Genomic DNA, 24,150 nt, shown 5'->3' with positions numbered 1-24,150 from the left:
TGCCTACAAGGAGAGGTTTTACTATATCGGATCAGGTCACACGACCATGAAGTCCAGTATCTTGCTTTAAGCAATGAGCAATAACTGATGTTTCAAATGAAGTTGAAAGCACCTAACAGTGTAACTGGAGAATTGTGTGTGGCAGAAGAAAAGGGTTTATTTTACTGGCTCTGCATGCCTATGAAATGAAAGCACAGCTACTTCTATTACAGACCATAGAGCCATGAGTCTGTTCTGAGTCTGGAGCTGGACTTAGGAACATTTCAGTAATAATGACAGACTGTCTTTAATTAGTCTGGGAAGAAAACATGGTGAGAGCCAGAGAGGACACGTGCAACTTAGACTTGGTGAAAAACATATTTTCTATCTTTCCATCTGAATTTACAGACAGGTTGGAATTGTCCTGGCCAAACTAACAAAACTCATTGAATTACATGCTGCTCAAGCTAGCACACTGTGCTGTTAACATTGTTTCATTATTTTTTATTGCTGATTGCAGGGCCACTGGTATGGGACATTGTGTGTTCAGATAAAGCTCCTCTGAAGCACCAATTTGTTGAAATAATGGAACCCTGATAAGGATGCACAAATTAAGATACCTTTAATGGGTTATAAAAGCAGTGTCCATCTACAGCTGTTCTTAGAAACTGGTAGTGATTTCCATGTTCTGGTGATCATGTAATTTTAAAAACAGTGATCTTTTCTGATTTTTATTGGCTGTGATAATTTTGATTGAATTGTATATGCTGGTGGTAATATGACTAAAATGTTCTGTGTTTAATGTAATTTGATTTTCAAGGTTTCAGAAGGACCAAAACCATGGGTGACAGATTTTTAGATATAATCTTTGATGATGTGGAGTTTCAGGAGGTCGTCTTAGTGCATGCTGAATCCCAGGTGCAGTAAGCTGTACATCTTTGTTATGCTGCTGGATATCTTTTCAAATGAAGCACTAAATCCAGAACCTACAGTATTTTGTGGACATAAGGATTTTAATTATGTCATAAGAACTGTTTTTTAAAAAGAAACGGGTCTTCAGCAAAGAAAGATTTTCCAAATGATTCAGTCTTAGAAAAGTTAGGGTGAATTTTAGATAAACTATACAGATCTTTTTTCCTTTGTTGATAGACTTGTTTTCCAATGCTGTTCAGTCCAAAGGATGAATTAGAACTCAAAAATTTATTCAGCTACTGTAATTAAAACATTGAGCTAGCAACTTCTTTTTTAAAATGTGAATTTTTTAGTCACATAGGAAGGTACATTTGCCAATCCCACAAGACACATTTGAAGGGGATTTTAATAGATTCTGGGGACTGGAATGGAATTCTCTCATGTTTATGTCTGGCCCAATACAAACACCACTAATTAGGAGAATGCTCTTTTGGTTCACTGTGCAGAGATTAGCTTCATTTCAGTGAAGACAAAATCTTGGGTCCTGATTTAAAAATAGGTATTGCAGATGTTCCATAGAGGACAGCTCTTTGAAATGTCTCCTTGGGTACATGCAATTCCCTGCATTTGTGCTTGGTAGTAGAGCATAATTAGATTTCAAATTAATGGATCATGTGACTACCCTCAAACAAGGCTAGGCTAGGGTGAGTCAGTAGGCAAGTGAGTTAATTTCCTCTTTTGAGACCTTAATTCCAGTCTCTACCTCGTTTTTACATGTGTGTCTGTGAAATATGTATGCTTTGTATGTTTATACATATATGTATTAATCTCTCAGCTAACAACAGAATAGATAGTCAGTTGGGCTAATGTCCTTGGCAAGATGAAATAGCATTGGTAAATGTCATTATTTGTCTGGAATCCCATACTGCATACAAGTATCTAAGGAACTGGTCTTAGCAGCTTTAAGGCATGATTATTCTATGAAATAGAAAATGGTAACAAAGACACTCATCTTCCGATTTCATTACCTCTCCCCAGAAGCAATTCTGTTTCATTTGCATGGCACAATATTCAAGTTGTTGAATCCTAGTCTCTCAGGACTGTCTCAAAGGACTCGTAATGGTTTCAGACCCTCTGCGTAAACATCCATTGCACACTATAGTTCTGCACTTTCTCAGCTCCATCATTTTTCTTATTTCTATCTGGAGTGCAGCACTAGTAAGAACTTAAAAAGGGATGAGACTAAATTAGGGATAGAGGACATCACAACATGGTTCTCTTTCTAACTTAGAAATAGGTGATCTACATATTACTGAACTGAACCCAATATAAAAAGACTTTAAAAACTCCAGGAAAATGACAATAAACAATGCAATAACAAGCCACAAGGAGTAGCTCTGGCTCAGATCCCCGAAACTAGGTAGATACCTTACTCCTACTTCAGGAATTAAGGACTTGATTATTGTGAAGTATGCTGACTTCAGTCCTTTAAGTCTCCAAGTGTCTATGCTTATCTGTAACTGACCCACAAGAAAATACATATGAGTGAGAGAGGATCGGCATGTAGCTTTTAACAGGGATGAAAAGAATAGAGATCGTGTAAAAATTGAACAGGACTGCATTTCTTTTCTTCTAAAAACATACCGAGTATAACGAACCTCTTGTGGAAAGAAAGTGTTTTTCTAACGATTTTACTGGGGCCAGCATTTCCTTCTCAGAAACTAATTAAAAATGATTTATTTTAGATAGTGGTTTGGGGTTATCTTGTAGGATGGATAAAACTCTCTTGTAAGGTCTGTAGAAATTAAATTCTTTAGATTTTTATCCCCAGGCTCGGCAAAAAGTATTTTCAGGCTTCTGAATAGTTTATTATCATCAAAACACTGTGTACATTTCAGTGTATTGCATAACAGGCTATTGTTCAGTAAATTCTATTGGTAGTGGTTTTGGAAGAGGGGAGGAGTTGAAGAAAAAAACAAAAAAAAAGAATAAAAAGAAGGCAACTTAAAAAGAAAATATGCTTCTAATTAATTTTTTTTTTTTCTGGCAAGCCCTATGTTTTTTGCATTGTGTACCTGTTTACCCCTTAAGTTATAAGGGGCAAATATTCTCAAAGGAATTCTCAAAGGAATAATTAACCATAAATCAATGATTCTATTTCATTCATAATTACAAAAGAGCATTTTTCATGTTTAGTTTGCTGGGGTGCAACCTTTTCAGTTGTTTTTTTCACACCACATGAGTCAATGGCATTAATGAGCCAAATATGGCTGTAGTAATTAACTGAGATGAGCTGCTTTTTTTTCTTTCTTTCTTTTTTTTTAATCTGACCCTTTATTGAGAAAGACTGTATAACTCTATGATCTTGAGTCAGGAAGATACTCTGCTGAGTTTCAAGATCAAATCAGCTTCAGCTGAGACTGAGTAATGACCCCCCCAGCATCTTTCAGCAGCGGGGTGTAAATTTATAATCTTCAGTATTGCAGCACAAAAGTTCTGCTACATGTATTACAGGAATAACTCCATTAGCTGTGGCACAGGACTATTTTCTTCACCAATGAGTAGCAACTAATGGCAAATGTCGCACACACCACTCAGCTTTGCTGTGAGTGAACAAGTGATAGGGTAAATAATCTCTAAACTGCTTACAAAACACAAGTTTTAATTCTGTTTTTCCATAACATGTTTATGTTTAACTTGTAAAGATTGATCTTTAGCATTGCTCAGGTTCATCAGGTATCTGATACTACCTGTAGGCAAGTATAAGGAAAAAAAAATCCCTGAAAGAGTGTCTTGTTTGGACAAAAGCCATTTTCATGTCCAGAAAACCTAGAGTTCTACCCTATTAAGTGAGTATGAATAATTTTCTTCCTACTCCAACATTTTGAGTTATACTGTAAACTATATCAAAATTGCACTTTTAAATGCATTTTGGACAATAAACTTCAGGTCTTCAATCAGTTATAGAATAATTTTTGAAGTACAATCTTTGGGCAAAGCCTTTTTGCAGTTTCCAGATTTTGCAACCAGCTGCTTTGAGTAACAAGAAAATTCTATTAGCTCATACTTGTCTTTGTATGAGTAAGAAAGGAATCAAACATCAAAGATTATGGATACTGTTTTCTAATACAGTCCTGATAGTTTTATACACTTTGTTCTAACTCAGTTAAAGTGCTGTCAGGCCTCATTAAGATCAAACATTCAAGATAATGGAAGGCTGTGATCTTCTCCAATATACATTGTTAACTCGTGTTTAAGATAGATCTGTAACTTTAAACAGAAAGGTGAGATTTCTGCATATTGCATAAGAGAATGTGATACTGGTAAGGGGTATGGCATTTGCCTGAAGGGACAAGTGGCAAACAGCAATGTAATAGAAACACGTAGAAGCAATCATCCCAATTTCCCTTTTGAAATCCTCTTAATCACTTTATTGGTCAACGGCACATGAGTTATCCTTGAGTGAGCTGACTGGGCAAATAGGGGAGATCAAGTGATTCATTTGATTTCTACAGTTCAAAACAACTGATCATTTAGTACCTGATCATGAAAGTAAACCTAAGGTGGATTTAATACTATTGAGAAGACAACATTGGTTAGACAAAAAAAAATAAAGCTTGAACTTGGGATGTTTGAGTAGTGATTCTGAATTTGTTTGTTAATTATGGTACGGCTTTGGCAAGTCATAATTCATCAGGAGAGGAGTTAAAAATGGAATTTAAATACTTTCACTCTACACCCTTTAATGTCTTCATTCCAGAGAGAAGACTCTCATGTATCAAACACTGAATTCCTCATAACCATCATGCACACCTCCTAGAAACCTCCTTTTGTTTATTTCTTGTGACAGAAATCCAATAGTCATTGTAAAGGACAGAGACACAAAAAGTTGTAGGGAATTTTTTTGACCCTGCTGTTGATTAAGTTCAAACATTTTTGAGAAATACTGCATTAGATATAATTTTCATAAGTATACAATGAACTAATTACCAGATATTAAAAAAACTAATCTTCATTCTTGTTCATTAACAGTGAACAAAGAGAGGTGGTAACCTTTCTTCTTCTTGTTGTTTTTCTTAAGTGTAAGTCCATTCACCCTCAGTTGTCTGTCACCAGCACTTGGATAAAAATGTAGGATCGGGAGTTTGAGAAAGTATCTAAATGGATGCAGTGAGCCAGATCCTGTGCCAGTGAAGCTACACTGATTTATACAAGCTGTGGATCTGGCCTGTGAATTTTATTTTTGACAGTAAACACTATTACAGCACAGTCAGGACTTTCTACAGGCATTCTTCATGCTACAGAGCACTGGCTCAGCATCCATAACTATAATTCTGTGTTGAATGACTTGATCTTCATGCACTAAGTTGAATTTGAAACTTCCCATTAAAAAAAAAAAAATAAATTCCAAGGTAGCAAAATTCAGTGTGCGTTCAGAAAAGAGAACTTTTTTCTGAGGGGGACAAAGAGTCATGTTACTTTAGTTGTATGAAGTCTGGATCTTTGAATTGTATTCATGTTATTGATGATTGCGCCACCATGTAATGGGCAGAGTGGCATGGCCAACGACCTTCATAAGGCACAAGGTCTTCACAAGGCAACTCCCTGGGATAGATTTGCTAGTTCATACTAACGTATGAGAGAAAGGAAAGACTGAATGCCCAAACTAATCAATAGCGATCCCTTTGGAGTTTGTGTCCAGCTATAGACCTTGCATCCACAATATATAGAGAGAAATTAAGTGAAAGTGTTTCTGTTGCAAGCAGAATTGGCCATTATTCCTTGCAGTCTGCAAGGAAGGTGCAGCAAACCTGTGTTCAAAATCCTTGAGTCAATAGCCTGAGAATCAGAATTTCAAGAAGGGACAGTAGTAGCCCTATACCAACTTTCAGGTATACTGTCTGCTGTGTCTGCATTGTCTGTTCAGCAATCACTAATGAAATTATTCCTCTCAGTCCCTAGGATGTTCTTACTTTGCCTTTCAGTAAAAATTGGGAGATAAAGAACAGCAGTGAAGAGCAATTGAATATGGTCTAGTAAGTGCCTTTCTCACTCTTAAGTACTGCTTGTTAAATTTCATTTTGAAAAATGAAGCTGTATTTAGTATAAATGTGAGGTATCCTGGTGAGAAGAAAAGCACCCCAAACCATTAAAAGAAAAAATCTGTTCTTTTTGCTGCTGTATAATTTTGAAATGACTTAGCAATTTGTACTATACTTAAGGAAAAAAAAATTGCTGACAACTTGGACACCAGACTGCAGGTAAATGAAATTTTAAAAGGAGGATTTAGTACTCTTTAAGAAGCAAAAATGAAGTTTGTAAGTTCCTGGCAGACCCTTAATTAAATTGAAAGGTGCTACTTGCTATCCTGCTTTTATGCATTAAGGAGACACTGTTAGGTGCTTCTGCTGACTGCAGTATACTGCAGTCTTGCAGGTTACATTGCTGGGATGCTTTGTGGAGCAGCAGTAAACTCTCCACCCTCAAACAGCTGTAAAGAATTACGGTAAGATTTTAATATAGCTTTTCTCTCTTGTTCTTGTGGTTACCTATAGAGAGGACTTTAAATCCCAGTATTTTCCACTGAGCATTAATTTGTTACCTGTTTTAAGTAAGAAAAGAAGCAGCAGTTGCTGAAGGCAGTCTAAACAGCAGATACTGAATGTTTATAGATCCCACCAGATGATGGCTACTCTCTTGCAGTATTTGTCTTCACTTTTAAGAAGAGGTAAGGTAATTCATGGCTAACTCTTTCCCAAGTAATCTCTCATGCCCCGGCTCACTCAAGACAAATGTCAGTGAAAAGAGAGACTGTCTAGCACATGCTTCTGCAAATACTGATAGACAGATTATCAGTACGCATATGTTACTGTTGACTAAAGGATGTGGAATACTAGTCTGCTCACATTGGATACCTAGCTTTCTGTCCTGAAAAAGACCCGTTGTATCTGCTGACCAAGACAAGAGAGTTGCAAGAAGCTGTTTTAGCAATTCCATAAAAGCAGATTGTTCTTCCAAGCTAATATTACAGCAGTGCTCTAGTGCTGTTCTGACAGAAATACTGTTCTCTAACATGATACATGTGAATGAGAAATCCACTCCACTTGGAGTCAAACCTTCTTTCGAAAATGCACTTTCCAAAACAGTAGGGAAGTTTACCCTAATTTTTGTTGTATGTCAAATTTGAGCATAGATATATACCCCGCATTTCTAAAGTTTGCCTTTGAGTTCAGTTGAAGATAGCAGTCTTCAGTATTTCTTGATATAACATGGTAAACTATAAAAAACCTGCTATGTTTCTTTCCAGAAATAGCTAGATTTCAGTGGAGAATAAGGTAATTCTGATATATATATACACATATATATATGTTATTTGTCAATGTAGGATTTAAAGCTTACAGAGAAACTGCTAGATAAAAGTCAGTATATAACTGTAAGCTATTACCATCTATTAGTCAATGTAAAACCTCCTAAATCCCATGTACACCAGACATAACACATTATAAAGGTCAGAGATAAGGACCTCTCTTCATTCATTGTGGGGTATGTCTGCCGGTTTTATTTCATAGCTACCCTTGCAATCCTATATTTCATGGTACTAAGGAAGAAAAAAGAGAAAAAGAAAGGAGAGAACTTATTATTTAGGAAAAGGAAAGTTTATTTTTTAAGAACTAAAACTAAATCCATTCTTAATGTACGATTACCATTCTTTCAGCATTTCAGCAATCAGAAGAGAGATCTTCTTTATTACACAGTTAAAACAAAAGCATTTTTCTTATCTTTACCATTTGAAGCCTATTTTATAAAAGCTGCATTTTCATAGCAATTGGCTATCTGAACCTCCTGATATTCCTCAATAAAGGATCAGTCTAGTTTAGAGGGTAACAAGGATCACAAACTTCAGCTGGAATAAAAATCATTCTGCTTTCATTGACTTGAATGGAGCAATGCCAGTTTATCCCATCTGAGACTAAATTCAGCCAATTTCTATAGAACTACAGAGAAAAAGATTGCCTTCACACTTCTGGAATGGAAAGAATTATAAAGAAAAGAGGCCACAGGAATGTGCTATGTATATCACTTTTTTTTTCCTCCTCAGAGCCATAAAAGAGCTCACATATAAATTTTTTTTTTTCCATCATCCCCTCCCTGATAGTGATAGCTTAGGTTTAGATCTGTGGCTGCAGTATTAGAGGAATTTCTTAAACCTGTGCATGCTCCTTATCTCTAATACCCAGAAGCTCTCCTGTCTTCCATGAAATCCTCTGAGATTTAGATCCCAGTCCAGAAATCAGGTCTAGTAGAGGAGAGCTCTGTGCTTCTGTGTGAAGAATGTGAGACATAACTCTCTGTAGTCTACGCTGGTTCTAGCTGCTGTTATTACATCTGTCACTTCCTGAGCTTTCTTAAGTGTTTAGCATATGGAAAGTAATTTGAGTAAAGAAATTAAGGTGTTTTTCCCAAGATGCTTGAACCTAGGTTTTAAAATCATTCTTGCAGATCAAGGGTAGATGTTGACAGCCAATTACTTGGTAATACCTGCCATTAGGCATGCTTGCACAAGTAGATATAGCTAGAAATATCAGGCAAATAGCAAAATCTACTCTACAATTAATTATGTAATCTTTCAGACTAAATGGTCTACTATGTGATGTAGGTCTGTAAGGCAGAGCAGTGCCGGGGATATATATACTATACAGTGTCAGTATTTATATGCAACATTAACACATTTTTCATTGTTCTTAGCAGTCCACAACCACATGGAACTGGTGTGAAATACTCTGGTAATAGAGTGCCTGATGATGCCAAAAGTCTTCAGATGGGAGGGCTGCATTATCAATGTATTGGTCCACTTGAAGTGTTTTCATGGCCCCCTGCTAATGACTGCCTGAAAATACTTAATGTACTTATCCTCATGCATTATTCTGGAGTAGAGAGTATAGATAAGAATCCAGGAAACAGTTCTCAGCCAGAGAAATCTGGATACACTAGCACTTTTGTCATTCAACTATATTTTTTATGTGCTCAGGCTGGAGCAGTAGTTAGAATTTAAAAATTCAGAAACTATTTTCCTGACAGGAAACAAATAGTTTTTTTAGACATAGTGTTGAACTAAATTTTACAAAGTGTTTTAGGTATACCTATGCATATATACATATATATATGCATATATACGATGCATAGATACATGTATTTGAATGCAAGCTTCATTGGCTGCTTTGTGTTTTGATACTATCTTTAACTATATAACCAGATCATATTTTTCCCATAGTAACTCTGTGTCTTTCAATGTACCGAATGAAGAAAACAACCTGAATTCAGTACTTGGGTTTTTATCAGTAATGTTCTTTTTTTGTAACTATTTGTTACCATAAGGTATGACAGCTCCTTTAAAGTTGCTTTGAGTGTGTCTGTACAACTTTCAGACTATGTCTGTACAACTTTCAGACTAAGTCTGACTAACTTTCAACTATACCTATACTATAGGTATATCCCTAGCATGGAACATTTCATCTGTAAATGGTTAAAATTTTACAAAGTTGTAAGAAACTGAAAACAGCCTTTCACAATGGCAGATGTTGGACATCCTCATTAATATCTGCTGTCATATCACTGCTGTCTGTGATAAATATATTTGTATTGCTATACAAGTCAATACAGTAATGGAAAGCTTTACTGCAAACAGGCATATTTATATCCTTGAATAACATCAGTTATCAACTTTATTCTACTTTGGACAGATAATTTTCAAATTTTTTTTGAACCATGGATTCACTCTCTTGCTATACATTTTTAAAGTAGCAGAGTAACTTCTTGGAATTTTTTAATAATCCAATATGTTAATATCTTGACATTTTTAAATATTACATTACTTTTGTTTCATAGCACGCTTTCACATACATGAACTTTTTAGCTGTCTCAGTTACTACTTTTCCTTTTATGTTATGTGACAGTTTTAATTAATTGAAAATTAAATTTTCATCTCCCTGAAAACTATCTTAAAAGAATGGCATCAAAGCCCTAGTGCTTGCATCAACAATAATCTGCAGTTGGCTCTGTATAGCAAATTCTTATTGACATATGAGATGGAGTCCTGACTCCAGTGAAATCAAACACAAAACTCCCTTTGGTTTCTGTACGAGTCAATTTTTACCCATGATTTTCTGTCATGGATCTAGTTAAAAATGGAAGTCTGTGGTGGGCTTATGAACATAGAATACTGTATCAGCACTCCAGAGTCTGAACAGCTGAACAAACAGGCCAGCACTGCTGATACGGGACATTGTATCCTGTTGGTTAACTTGAAGCAGATAAACAGCACTTCAGTGAAAACGATCATTTGCTAAAGAAGTATATGCCAGCTTTCCTGGATCTGATATGAATTTCATATTGATGTAATAATACTTTGAATTTGGCCAGTGATTTCAGTAATCAGGCTATAAACAGCCTACATAGAGGAGAGATTCCATCGCATAAATTTATATTTATCAATTTAAAAACTATGTGTACTATGTAAAAGGTGTACAAATACTATGATAAGAAGAGTAATACAGGAATCTGTAGAATAGGACAGAATATTTTCTAATATTTAATCAAACTTAGTTTTAAATGTCATGGCATGTTGGTCTTCTAAAACTTGATCACACCCTTTAGTACGTACATAAAGTCCACATTCTGGTGGAAATGTAATTCAGGAGTTTTGGGTCCCTGTCCTGCCTCTGCTGCTGACACCTTTCATTACAGCATATCCATTTGGACTCTTGTGGGCTGCTGTAAGCAAGATTCATCCATGCTCTGCTCAGGTGCAGACTCTGTTTTTGTGCTCTTAGAGCCAGGCTGGAGCAGCACTGTGAGGCACATTAGCTTGGGGTCAGCAACAAGCTAAGAGTTGCTACATGGCTATCATTTGGAGCAACATGCATTGCATCTAGTCAGCATGGAGTGTGAAGCTCATGTTTGCAAAGTGTCATATAGACACATGCTAAATTTTGCCAACCGATGTAATCCATTATTGCTTCAGTTTCTTCAGCCATAAACTAGAATATTACCTGTCTCCTTTCCAGAGGCCTTGCGAGGTTGTATTTATGTCTGACATCTTATTAAGGTGATCCAAGCAAGGATGGATTGTTGCCAAAACTCCTATTGTATGCAAAGGGCTCTGGGACACCTACGTTCATGCAACTCCCAACAACAGAAGTATCAGGTCAAAGTTTGTTGTTCAGATCCAGGAAAATACTTGTAAGTAGTTGTTATAGTCCTCCTGAGTCCTCACATAGTTTCACTCTTAATTTTATTTCACTAGCTGCCTCCTAAATTGAATTGAAATATTTTCCCACTTGTAATATTTAAAGGTGTACAAATACTGTATGCAAGAGCACCTGTGACCTATTCATTGCCCAACAGTGATAGATCTAGTAATAATGTGCTTGCTATTCTGGCTGTGCTGCACTTTGGTAACACCTAGGGTTTAACTGAAATACACCCTGACCTTGGTTTTGTTCATGAGGCATAGAATGGACATAATTACTATGAATCTACTGAGGCATATTATGGCAAAATGTCGTATTACTAATTTTGGCTCCTCACACCCTTTTGGAAAAAAAACCACCACAAATCTCACCACATAAACACCACATAAAAAACAATGTGCTGCAGTTTCATAGAAGTCCTAAAACAAGTAATTTTCCAAAAAATTAACTTCTTATATTTCTCTGTACCTATTTTTTTCTCTCAACACACTATCACAGTATGATAATTTCATTGCCCCTAACAGTTTCATATTCCTTCATAATTAAATAAACAGCGTGTAAATTGCAGACCACAAAATACCCGTCTTCCACTCTTACCTTAAGGGGTTTCCATAGTTACCAAGGACAAGAAGTTTAACCATCATTTGCCAGACTCAAGGCTATTTGCAGCCTTAACTTTTTATCTCATGTCTATTTTTCTCTTTGTCTTTCTGTTTATTAACAGAATGAGGGAGTAATTTGGACTCAGTTAGCCACTACAAATGCAATGATGCAAAATGAACTCTGGTGCTTTAATATGTTATTAGCTGGGTATGTTTCTCCCAGAAGGTATTTTAGAATAATGCATATTAGCAATACAGCCTATGGTTACCAAGGTTATGAAATACCTATCAAACACTTCTCCAACTCAATATCAAATAATTCAGACCTTAAAAAAGGAAAACACCTTTCTCGACACAGCATTATGGCATAGAAGTATTTAGGCAAATACCTATTTTAATTCATACCCCAAAAAGCATTGGTGCAGATTTTGCATGGCTGCTGTAATATAATTCCCTTTCATCCCTCAGTCTCCTCTGTTTTGCATATTACAAAATGCATTTGGAAAAATTGCCAATTTTTTTTGTTGCTCTTCATTGTACTGGCTACATTTGTATATACATTCTTAGACTATGTGGTGTTCTGATCTGACATTCCCTACATCTATTTTTATAGCTTGTGAGTAGGGAGAAAATTTTGGAAGGCATTGGGGCTAACATCTTGGATTCCGTCAGCCTTGCACTTTTTTGCCTTTGCATCTTTTAAAAGACACAACATTTTAATATTTCATATAGTCAACCTGCAGATTTTTGCCTGCTGGTTTGAAATCCCATAGTATGCTGTTGAAAACGATGTTAATTTATACAATTTAATGCTTCCATGTAAAAAAAAAATGATAATATTCTACCAGACCAAAACTAGTTTGTTTCAAATGAAGTATCACTGTAGTACCTTTAAATAGATGTTGTCTTAAATCACTACTAGTCTGCTAAAAACAAAGAAATACTGCAGTGTTTCAAAATAATGACCCCAGTGTGAGAGGAGTGAAAATTACGTTGTTTTGGAGCAGTGCTTTAGAACATCATATAATTTTTTATTAAGGGTTGTTTTTATAATAATTTTGTTGTGGTTCACAGATGCCTTCTGAATGGGGATCTGTGATTTTGCTTTGATAATAAACCAAAAAGGGATTAAGAAAACATCCTTTCAATAGTTATACTGCAGTTTAATTGTTGCTCACTGAGGTATTTCTGGCATAAGATAGTGAAATCCTGAAGGTGCTTGTATGACTTCCCCTTATATCATGGTTGGCACATGAGATGTAGTGATATGCTGTTGTAATTAAGAGAATTTTGTTACCAGGGCTATTGTAAAATTTATTCTGTACACTTGCCTGTTTCCCCTACATAAATATCTATCCAGAAAAATGAAGATGAAACAAACAAAAAAGGTTCAGAGAAACTGTGTTTTATCAACTGAATTAGTGAAGTGAGAAGAGCAAAATGGGACTTGAATAACCCAAGGGATCAGTGATAAGGTAGAAAACCTTTTTACCTTTACGTAATTGGTTTGAATCGAGCCCAAGTCAATACAGAACAAAAGTTCCTAATGTCTACATGGGGTCTCAAGAAGATGAATCCAAATTAACTTTAAAAAGGGACTAGCTAAACTACATTACATTCTTTTATGGACACTCCTAATTGAAATTACAGTGGCCTTGATTCAATTTAGCTTAAATTAAATTCTAAATAAGAGTGTCCACACAAAGATTTAATGCAATATAATTAACCCACTTTAGAAGTTAATTCCACTTAAATTTCTAGAATGTTTCTGGGTGAACTAGTACCAAGCTGTATTGTGGTGGCTTTTATGAAAGAATTAAGTTAGTTCATTGTGAATAGTTCATAGATTGCTCCTATTCGTACCACTGTGAGCAGTCTGAACAGAGGGATTAGGACTGTTTTGTCCTCTGCACCCTTTGAGTGCCATCCAGGGAAAGGTCAATAAAGAAGCCAAATAGTTCCTCTTAATAAAAATAAGTATGTCCTAAAGAAATATCCATTACATATTGTCTGATGTTTCCTATGATTTTCCTATAAAATTAGCAAATATTATGAGTTGTATGAAGATACAATGTGCAAATGATGGTTGAGAGTAAAAGAATACTTATTAAAAAAGGGATATACCAGACTGATTTAGTTTAAAACTCTGTGAAATCTCTTAATTTCCAGCTAAAATGCAAATATTTTTGTCTGGACCAATGCACAGTAAAATTCTCATTTTAAAAATGTCTATTTCATGCTCATTTCTGTTACCTGAAGTTAAGGAGAAAATTTTAAACCTTAGGAAGACATGGGAGAGGAAACATGGAATCATGCTGGAAAATGAGGGGTGCGAAATAAAGCTGTTTTCTGTATAACAAAATGAAAGAAAAGAAGAAAAAGGCAGACTGGATCAAATTCATCCTTGATTGAACTCCCCTGAAATCAATGGTGATTCAGGAGGATTGAATGTGTCCAATCATATTTAGGTCTTTCAGGTCAGTGTCTTAGTGATTCAGCTGAGTCTTAAAAGGCTTGCAGAAGAGAACCAGGAAGTATCTGTGGTATAGCAATACCCACTCTGCCTCCTACACTTACATGCTTTAAGGGACCATAGAAAACCCTGACTATGTCCCAGAGCAAAACAGGGAAACATGCAAAGAGGAGAATAATTTGCATTGTGAGTGTTTTGATTTATCTGGTCTCATGAGTAATGAGTTTGTATTGCAGGGCTGCATGTCTAGCCCTCTTTGGCCTCCACTGTATTTAACTGAAAATAAAATAAAAACCAAACAGATAAAAGCTGCTGGGCTTTGAAACCTCCCAGGTTTTTAAACATTATTGCAATGGCTCCCTAAACTGTTGTTGAGACTTTTAAAGTCCTATAGCAGTGAAAAGGGAAAACTGATTTTTAAGAATGCAGGAAAAGATACACAGCTATATAGGTGTAGTGATGGGTTTTCACTATAAAACAGTCCATTTAAAAAAACAAACAAACAAACACCACGCACAGGAGCCAATCCATGAGAAAAATAAAAAATAAAATTAGGAAGAGAGAGATATGAGATCTACTGTAACCCATTTTACTGATTTTGCATGATGATTGTTGTAATGCTCCATTAAGAACATAGCATGTGTTCCTTTGTTGGTGGCAAAGACATTCAATGGAGAAAAAGAATGGTGTCCTTGTACTGTATATGGGCAGGGAACAGCATGCAAAGTGTTTGTACTTCTCTTGAACTGAAAGCTCTAGTCCTCGGGGGTTCAGCCAGGTGGAAAGGACACAAAAGGCAGGGAGGGGAGCAGGAGGGTATGGTTAGTGAATCCCTAGCAATGTGGTTCTATCAGCCCAACCCTTCACAGCCATATGGGGACGTGCATCTGAGGCTACAGAAGCATTTGCAGAGTAGATGTTGGATTTCTGGCCCCGATGGACCTCCCTGCCCACAGTTCAGTCTCTATTCTGGGACAAGGATTTACTCTCATGTGTTTCAGTATTTTGTGGAGCTTAAACAGATTGTGTGCTTGTCGCCTGGTCTCTACACTGAAATTCCCTTGGCTTTCTCTGCTGGCATTGCTGCCAAAAGGGGATTAGTCTCAGGCCCTGAGACCATTCACAGTTCCAGAAAAGAGAGTCAAAAGAGTCACTTCTGCATAAGGCCATCCTGGGATTTAGACCTATTTTTATTGCTGTACTCCATGCTCTGTTCCATACAGAAGCTATTTTCAATTCTCTGGTGCTGATATTACCGGAAGAGACTTCCCAGCATAATTAGCTGCTTGATGCACCTAGCTCCTCTTCATATGTTTGGAAATCTGCCATTTAATTTGCAACTGTAGAGTGGCTTGTTTACTAAAAAATGCAGATATCTTTGCAAAGCCTTTTTCTCTCAAAAACCTCTTTAAAAGGGTGTGATGTACAGCATACATAACTGTGCTATATAAAGTGAAGCAAAGGTGCATTTTCTGAATGCATCCACACATTTGTCACCTTGAAAAAAGTTGTAAAAAGTAATCTGAATGCTCCTTATCCTGAAATTTTTGGCACATGGCTGAGGGAGAGGTGATTATTTAACTGTGCTTTAGTTGAGATTTAACTGTGATGTACTCGTGATGGTTTAATTTTACTGTGATAGTTTAATCACCTGATATCTGATAGATTCTGTCTATATTTCCAATGCAGTGACATACATCATCACATCTCATTTTTTAATGACAGATGTACAGCACCAACCAAAGTGTGTTAGATCATACTGTATCATAAACCATATATTGGGATAAAGCCATGGCCTTTGCACTGCCCTGCTCCAATGCTGAGACCATTATTCATAGACCCACAGACTAGACAGAAAGCTAAGTATGAGTTACCAACTGCAACTAAACTGCCAGTGATCCAGCTAAAGGTCACTGGAACTTGGGAAAATACCTTTGCCACCTGCCGTGCCTCATTAGGCAGATCCTTGGGAATGGTGTAGAAGTTCTGTTTTGTAATCAAAGCCCATTGTTACAGGAAAATCCTTCAGAGATCAGAGGAGTATAGTCACTTTCTCCTGGTAAAATAACAAAGTCAGATCAAAGCACATCAGGCCTAAGGCCTAATTACAAAAAAATAGAAAAATGAATTGCACGTTCCTTTACAATACCCGTAAGGAAGACATCTCTGCATACACGTTTGGCAAAGTTACCTTTCAATAGCATAACTACTACATCCTTCAAGCTCTCCCTAAGGAAAGCTGCACTGTGCATATCTGCAGAGGTCGATTAGCTTTGTCATTCCTTGCTTTGTCTTCTGCATTGGATCTTAAGAGGGTAATGCTTTTTGCTCAAAGAAAAATGTATAGTAGATCGAGACTAAGTATCAGATAAGCTATAGAGAGGAGAACACACATATCAAATGTCAATTTGAAAAAAGACTTTTTGAGTTCTGTGGAAATAGAAAACAAAAATATAACTCTCCATATATGTATATGTATGTCTCCATGGCCACAAAGAGAATATACATTACTGTACTAAAATGACAGATGATATATGCTTTGGTAATTAGAGCAATGCCACAGACAGACTTAAGGTCATGATTTAATAATTGTACAGTGTCTGGGGAACTGAATGTGCAGTAAGGAAATTCTTAACATTTTAAACTACATTATAAATCTATACAGCAGAGGGCACCAGTGTTATTGAATTGACCATAGAGTTGATATCTTGGTACTAGAAAAAAGAAGGGAAAAAAAAATCGCTTAGAAGACAAAGAGTTGTCAGCAAAGACTAAAGAAGCTGGTTGATGGTCTGTGTTCCATGTGAGGATTTATAAAGCTAAACCTTCATATGTCTCTAGCATAATAGACAGATACTGAATAGCAAATCACTCTAGTACAGAGTTCCAGATGGGTCTTTATGTAAAGCCCATTAAAATATTTCCATAATGTTCTTCAAGGCTTTAAATGAATTTTCCACTGTGTTTTTGTGCTGCCTAATTTTTTTCCAGCGTATTTATGATTTAAAATTACCCTGATCTGAAATGACTATACCAAGACTTCCTGAATACTTAAGCTCTGAGCTGTGGAAAACCACCAGTATAAAAGAAAGGACCTTTTTAATACATTCCTACTGCCACCAGGAATCTCACTCCAGTATGTTAGGCCCATGCAAAGCTCACCAGTTGGAAGTGAGGACTTGCAAGGCATTGCCTTTCCCTAGCATATTTTCTGCTGGTCCTGGTGGCTTTTTTGAATCATCAACTCCCCTGCACTTTAGCAGCACCAAGCCCAGTTAGTGTGGTCTTATGCTAAATACTGCATTTTGCTTCCTGTATTAATAAAGAAGAGGGAAAAAAGTTTAGTAATGTAAACAAATCCAAAGTTAAATCAAATGGTGGTTACAAAAGCTAAGATCTTCTCTCACTGCCTCCCAGAAAATGGTCCAGAAGAATGGCAATATAGATCTTCTGTATTTATATATTAAACAAGATACAGCTTAGACACAGAAAAAATCAAACACACCAACATATATGAAAACATATCTAGAACTTTCCATCCACATCTCACAAAATGGTGATCCTGTCTTCAAAATTATACACTCGGAGCAGCTAATAAGTAGCCAGTGACCAAGCTTGTATTTGAAGTATACACAGATTTGAATTTTGCGTAAACCTGAAGGTTGCAGAATTCCCTGAGGGTCTTTGATAGATCATAGTTCTGAGGCATATGTTTGATTGAGGCATCCCTAGCACAGGACTGGGGAAAAAGGTAAATGTAAAAGCCACGGGCAATTTTGGCTGTCAGCACAAGGAGAGAGCTCTTCTATGTGACTGATTCATGGTTTGAGTAAATAACCAAACCCAGGAGGAATATAGGGAATTTATTTTAAGAAAATAAACCAAAAGCATTTGTTTTAAAAATCTTTTTGCAACTGAGACATGGAAACATTTTGCTTTGGGTTGAACAATTTTTGCTAATCAGTCTCATAACTGGATAATTTATTTGTTATAATGAAGTACTGTATTCAAGTAAAATGTTTTTATCTTTTTTTTTTTACCCATGGAGCATATGTATAGTGATGGAAAGGGAAGATTTGCTGGATAAAGGAGTAGGTGAAGGGAATGGTGGGAGATACCATCAGGCGCAGGAAGTCGGAACAGGAGGGAAGTGCCTTGGAGTGCTTGCAGCATGGTTTGGCATCATCAGCTTTATTGAGGCTGGTAAAGAAGCAACTGAAGGGAATTTATGTATACACTGGCTGATGTTGAGGGCACTCGCTCTCTCATGACCTTTTTTATTTTTCTTATACTTTCTTGGTCTACAAATCCCATAGTTTTCCTGCTCCTTCAAGATATCGAGGATACAAGAATGAGAGCGGAAAGCAGCAAAAAGAAAGGTAGAGAAACCATATGGCATCTTGCAAAGCTGGTCTTTAATAGTGAATGGGTCTGAGATAGAACACAGAAGATCCCTGTATCTCTACAACCCACGTGTGCTCCTGGTGCCACACCAGCCATACAAGGATAACTGGCAGCTCTGAAGCTGGATGTAGCGGGCTGAGTTTTCATCTCAGTTCCAGTGAGGACAAGAACATTGCACCAGTGCAATGGTAAAATAATTGGTTTGGTGTGTTTCTGTATCTCTTTTATTACTTGTTAATGGAATTCATTATTCAGTCCAAGTCCTTAGGGGATAAGTTTTAGAAGAATTTAAAAAATGAGAAAGAAAAGACAGGTCTACTGAATAAAAAAAACAACTAGCGACAAACAAAAATGCTAGTACAATCACATTCACTATCACAGAAGATGGTTAATTACTATTCAACAGCAAAATTCATGGATGACAGATCTTAACTAAAATAAATTGATATTAGACTCATTGATACAATTCTTTTGACCACAACGGGCAGATTCTTCTTCATGACAGTGTAAGAAAGTTGGGAGCCAGGTCCTTTTCACCCCCTTTTTGCAGATAGTTTTACTACAGTTGGATGTTTGATGTAAGGGATCTTGAATTTTAGTGATTAGTTTGAGAGTGTTTCTCCATATATTGTGTTCAGCACCTCTGAAGAAATAAGTGACCTTGTAAGCCTGCAGTAAAAAGGAAGATGTGTACAGCAGCCACCCCTCATCTAGTCTAGTCTATCCTAAACCCATGAAGCCAATGTTCAGAAGTACAGTTGTTGGCAGAGGGAAGGGATGGAGAGATGGGAGCAGTAATTTCTAACACTACAGCCACAGGGTTCTCCAGAGTCATATGACAGAATTGTAAACCACAGAGAGAGAACTTGAGTGACCTGCTCAAGGTTGCAAAACACATTAGTTTCATGAATCTTTCATGACAAGAATGATGTTTTATAAATAGCACTTACAGAGCAGATCAAACAAGCAGATACAGCCCAGACTTTCTAATTCCCATTCACAGGTTTTTAACCATTATATTGGCTTTCTCTGCAGTAAATTATTAAAAGAAGTGAGATGAGAACGCTTGCTAGCTCTGAACCAGTATAACAAGTTTTTTTAAAATGCAGAAATTAATTCTCAAAAACACATTGTCTGTATATATAATTAGAAAAACATTCATTAAATGAATTGCTGTGAGATGCAGGTTAATACATTTCCCCCCCCCCTTTTTTTTTTCAAAGAAAGATAGCTTTTTTGACAATTGACAATTTGACAATTTGGAGCCTGGAGTGGAAAACCATTGCCTTATAGTGTTTTGTTTTACTGAATACATGTATTATGCATCTGGGTGCTCTAGCTTATAAATATGCTTTAAGCTTGCTGTAATTTATAAGACTTCACTTTTGGGTGATTTATAGGAAATTTCATTAATCTCTACAGCAGATGGACTTTGCACTGAGCAGCAGATTGAAAATGAACTGAGGGCTGGGGGCTTTAAGAGCTACCACAAATGAATCAGTACTGAAATTCTTAAAATGGTAGTAGTGTAAAGGTCTGTAGTGTAAAGGTCTTTTTTCCCCTTACAGTAAGATCTGTAGGATTTTTTTGGAGGTGCCAACGAAACTGCCAATCCTGAAGCTACAGAGATATTTTTCAGCATTTAAATGGCTATTCTTATTTCTGTGTTCAGCACACATTTACTAATGAGTGTTTCTTTGCTGCTGGTGCCAAACAAAAGAATTGAGAAGGAAATCTCATGAAATTGGATGATGCTGTTTAACGGTAGGGAAGAATTGATGCTCAGCATGTTTCTTTTGTATTTTGTTTTTAATTTGAAATAGGCAAGATCTTGCCCTGACATTTGCATGACCTGCTACATTCAGTATGAAAGGCTTTACTTCTAGTTAAACTCTGATGCAGGAATCACATTTGTATAGACAAAGATTTTCACCCATACAAAACAGGAGTCTCCAGTTGCTCTTCATATTATCTGTTGTCTTGTCTTATAATGTGTCAAGAAGGTGAACACCTTGAATATTCTGATGATTCCTGTCTTACTCATTTTTGCCTTTTGAGGCCCTTGTCACTTCTTTCAACTCTCCCCCTGAGACAGAACATTTCTTTTAGGTATCCACTGTGGTTGAACTTATCTACCATCCAGCTACATGCATTATACATTGGAATCAGCAGGAAAAGCTAGTGTCTGGCTTTTTCTTATCTCACTGCCAATTATAGCTGACATACATAGCTGTACAGGAAACAAAATACTATAATTTCTGTAGCTATTCTCGCTACAGAGTTTCATGAAATTGGTAGAGTTGACTGAAAGGACTTGAGAAATCTTTGTTTAGAGAGCACACTTAAATATTTGAGATTAATTTAATGTTCTCCTCCTCCCTTCTTTCTTTCTTTCAGGCTATTCAAACTCCAGAAGGACCAACACCAAATAAATTATGAATGTTGAACAAGATGACCTTACATCCACAGCAGATAATGATAGGTCCTAGGTTTAACAGGGCCCTATTTGACCCCCTGCTTGTGGTGCTGTTGGCTCTTCAGCTTCTTGTGGTGGCTGGTCTAGTGAGGGCTCAAACTTGCCCTTCTGTCTGCTCCTGCAGCAACCAGTTCAGTAAAGTGATTTGTGTACGGAAAAATCTGAGAGACGTGCCAGACGGCATCTCCACCAACACCCGGTTACTCAATCTCCATGAGAACCAGATCCAAATCATTAAAGTTAATAGCTTCAAGCATCTGAGGCACCTAGAAATCCTGCAGCTCAGTAGGAATCACATCAGAACAATTGAAATAGGGGCTTTCAATGGTCTGGCCAATCTCAACACTTTGGAACTCTTTGACAATCGTCTGACCACTATCCCAAATGGGGCTTTTGTATACTTGTCAAAACTGAAGGAACTGTGGTTGAGAAACAACCCCATTGAAAGCATCCCTTCTTATGCTTTTAACAGAATCCCTTCTCTCCGGAGACTGGATTTGGGGGAATTGAAAAGGCTTTCATACATCTCAGAAGGTGCCTTTGAAGGTCTGTCCAACTTGAGGTATTTGAACCTTGCCATGTGCAATCTTCGAGAGATTCCTAACCTCACCCCACTTGTAAAACTGGATGAGTTAGATCTTTCTGGGAATCACCTGACTGCCATCCGGCCAGGTTCCTTCCAAGGGTTAATGCATCTTCAGAAATTGTGGATGATACAGTCCCAGATTCAAGTGATAGAAAGGAATGCTTTTGATAATCTTCAGTCACTTGTAGAGATCAATCTGGCACACAACAATCTAACACTACTGCCTCATGACCTGTTCACACCACTCCGCCTAGAAAGGATCCACTTGCATCACAATCCTTGGAACTGCAACTGTGATATCCTTTGGCTCAGCTGGTGGATTAAAGACAAGGCACCCTCGAATACTGCATGCTGTGCCCGTTGCCACACACCTCCCAGTTTAAAAGGAAGGTACATTGGTGAGCTGGACCTGAATTACTTCACATGTTATGCTCCAGTCATAGTGGAGCCACCAGCAGACCTCAACGTCACAGAAGGCATGGCTGCAGAGATGAAATGCCGGGCATCAACCTCCCTGACTTCTGTGTCTTGGATTACTCCAAATGGATCTGTTATGACGCATGGGGCATACAGAGTTCGGATTGCTGTGCTCAGTGATGGCACATTAAATTTTACAAAGGTAACTGTGCAAGACACGGGTTTGTATACATGCATGGTGAGTAACTCTGTTGGGAATACCACAGCTTCTGCCACACTGAATGTGACTGCCCTGGATAACCCTGGTTACACGTACTTTTCAACTGTCACAGTAGAGACTGTGGAACCTTCTCAGGATGAGGCACAGACCACAGAGCAGGTTGGGCCCACACCAGTTACCAACTGGGAGACCACTAACATGACAACCTCACTCACTCCACAGAGCACAAGATCAACAGAAAAAACGTTCACCATTCCTGTGACGGACACAAACAACGGGATCCCGGGAATAGATGAGGTTATGAAGACTACCAAAATCATAATTGGTTGTTTTGTGGCTATCACTCTCATGGCTGCTGTGATGCTGGTAATTTTCTACAAAATGAGGAAACAGCATCACCGGCAGAACCATCATGCTCCAACACGGACTGTAGAGATCATTAATGTGGATGATGAGCTTACAGGTGACACACCCATAGAGAGTCACTTGCCCATGCCAGCAATAGAGCATGAGCACCTAAATCACTATAACTCTTATAAGTCTCCTTTCAACCACACAACAACAGTTAACACAATAAATTCAATACACAGTTCAGTGCATGAACCGTTATTGATCCGAATGAACTCAAAAGACAATGTACAAGAGACTCAAATCTAAAACATTTATGACATTATGGGGTGGGGGTGGGACAACAAAAGATGGTTTATAAAACAAATGACACAAATGACTGGGCTAAATCTACTGTTTCAAAAAAGTGTCTTTACAAAGAAAAAGAAATTTATTTATTAAAAATTCTATTGTGATCTAAAGCAGACAAAATTATGTGTATTCCTCAGAACCTGTTTTTGCTGCACTTATTTACCCTCCTCGTTCCCTTTTTCCTCCCCAACCTACCCTGATTCCCATTTGCCATATTTTTCATAGGAGATCTTGATTCCCTAAAAGAACTGGTCTAGGAAATTTTGTAAGAATTCTGTTATGCTTTGGGAATTTTTATGGTCAATTCTAGTGGTGAGATTCAGTCTATTTTGTCACTTTTTCTCTTTTTTTCTTTTGTTTTCTCATGCCCTTTTTGAAATTATTCAATAGAGAATGGAATAATAACAGCAACTTTACAAGTGAGAAAAACAAACAAGCAAAACTTTTTTTTTTCCCATGTAATGATTTGCTCTGTATTTACCGAAAGCACCATTCTGTGAAAAACTAGAAGAAAAAAAAAAAAAACACCCAAGAAATTAATTTACTTGTGAAAACCTATAAAACCCATGATCTTTTAAACAATTCTAGAACCAGAATTTGTAGTTCAAACACTAAACTAAGATTATAAATAAAATATTGTTTTTTTCTGTACTTGGATATAGCTCATTTCTAGTGTGGCTTTAAACATCAAGAGTTTGTTAAAATTCTTACGATATTCTGCTGTGATGGTCCAAAACACAATCACTTTAAAGAGAATAATTAAACCATTTTGGATCATTACTGAAGAATAACATAGTTTTCATTTTAGTTTATGTAAGCAGCATACTGGCAAACAAGGGTGTTTGTCTTTTAATGCAAGATTAAGATCATTCCTTCTAATTGTGTTTTCAATTATCTTTATTATATCACAAGAAGTATTTCACAATGCCAGGAAAAGTTTTGCGAGGAGTTTCAGTTATCACTGAATTTATCAGATAAAGCTGAAAAGTTTATTCCATTTTTTGTTATTTATAACTTTCAATAAGAAAATTCATCTTTATATCAAAGCTAGTGGTTTCCAGTTCAGTTGTTCTGCTACTCCTAGACATAAATATGAAATATGTTTAGCTATCTATAATACCTATAATCAGAG

General features: G+C 36.9%; 1 protein-coding gene across 2 annotated transcripts in view; it reads left to right on the top strand.

Moving 5' to 3' along the window:
- Positions 1–22,976, top strand: part of LRRC4C (leucine rich repeat containing 4C) — a 94,667-nt gene extending 71,691 nt beyond the window's left edge. For both annotated transcript variants that reach the window (XM_072865167.1, XM_072865166.1), the window contains exon 2: positions 21,018–22,976. In XM_072865167.1, the coding sequence (XP_072721268.1) occupies positions 21,060–22,976 (1,917 nt within the window). In that variant the 5' untranslated portion in view covers positions 21,018–21,059. The remainder of the gene's footprint in view (positions 1–21,017) is intronic.
- The last annotated feature ends 1,174 nt before the right edge of the window (positions 22,977–24,150 follow it).

Source organism: Ciconia boyciana, chromosome 6, assembly GCF_034638445.1.
Source record: "Ciconia boyciana chromosome 6, ASM3463844v1, whole genome shotgun sequence".
Classification (NCBI taxonomy): domain Eukaryota; kingdom Metazoa; phylum Chordata; class Aves; order Ciconiiformes; family Ciconiidae; genus Ciconia; species Ciconia boyciana.
The sequence above is the reverse complement of the archived record's forward strand: the minus strand, read 5'-3'. Positions and strand labels throughout refer to the sequence as shown.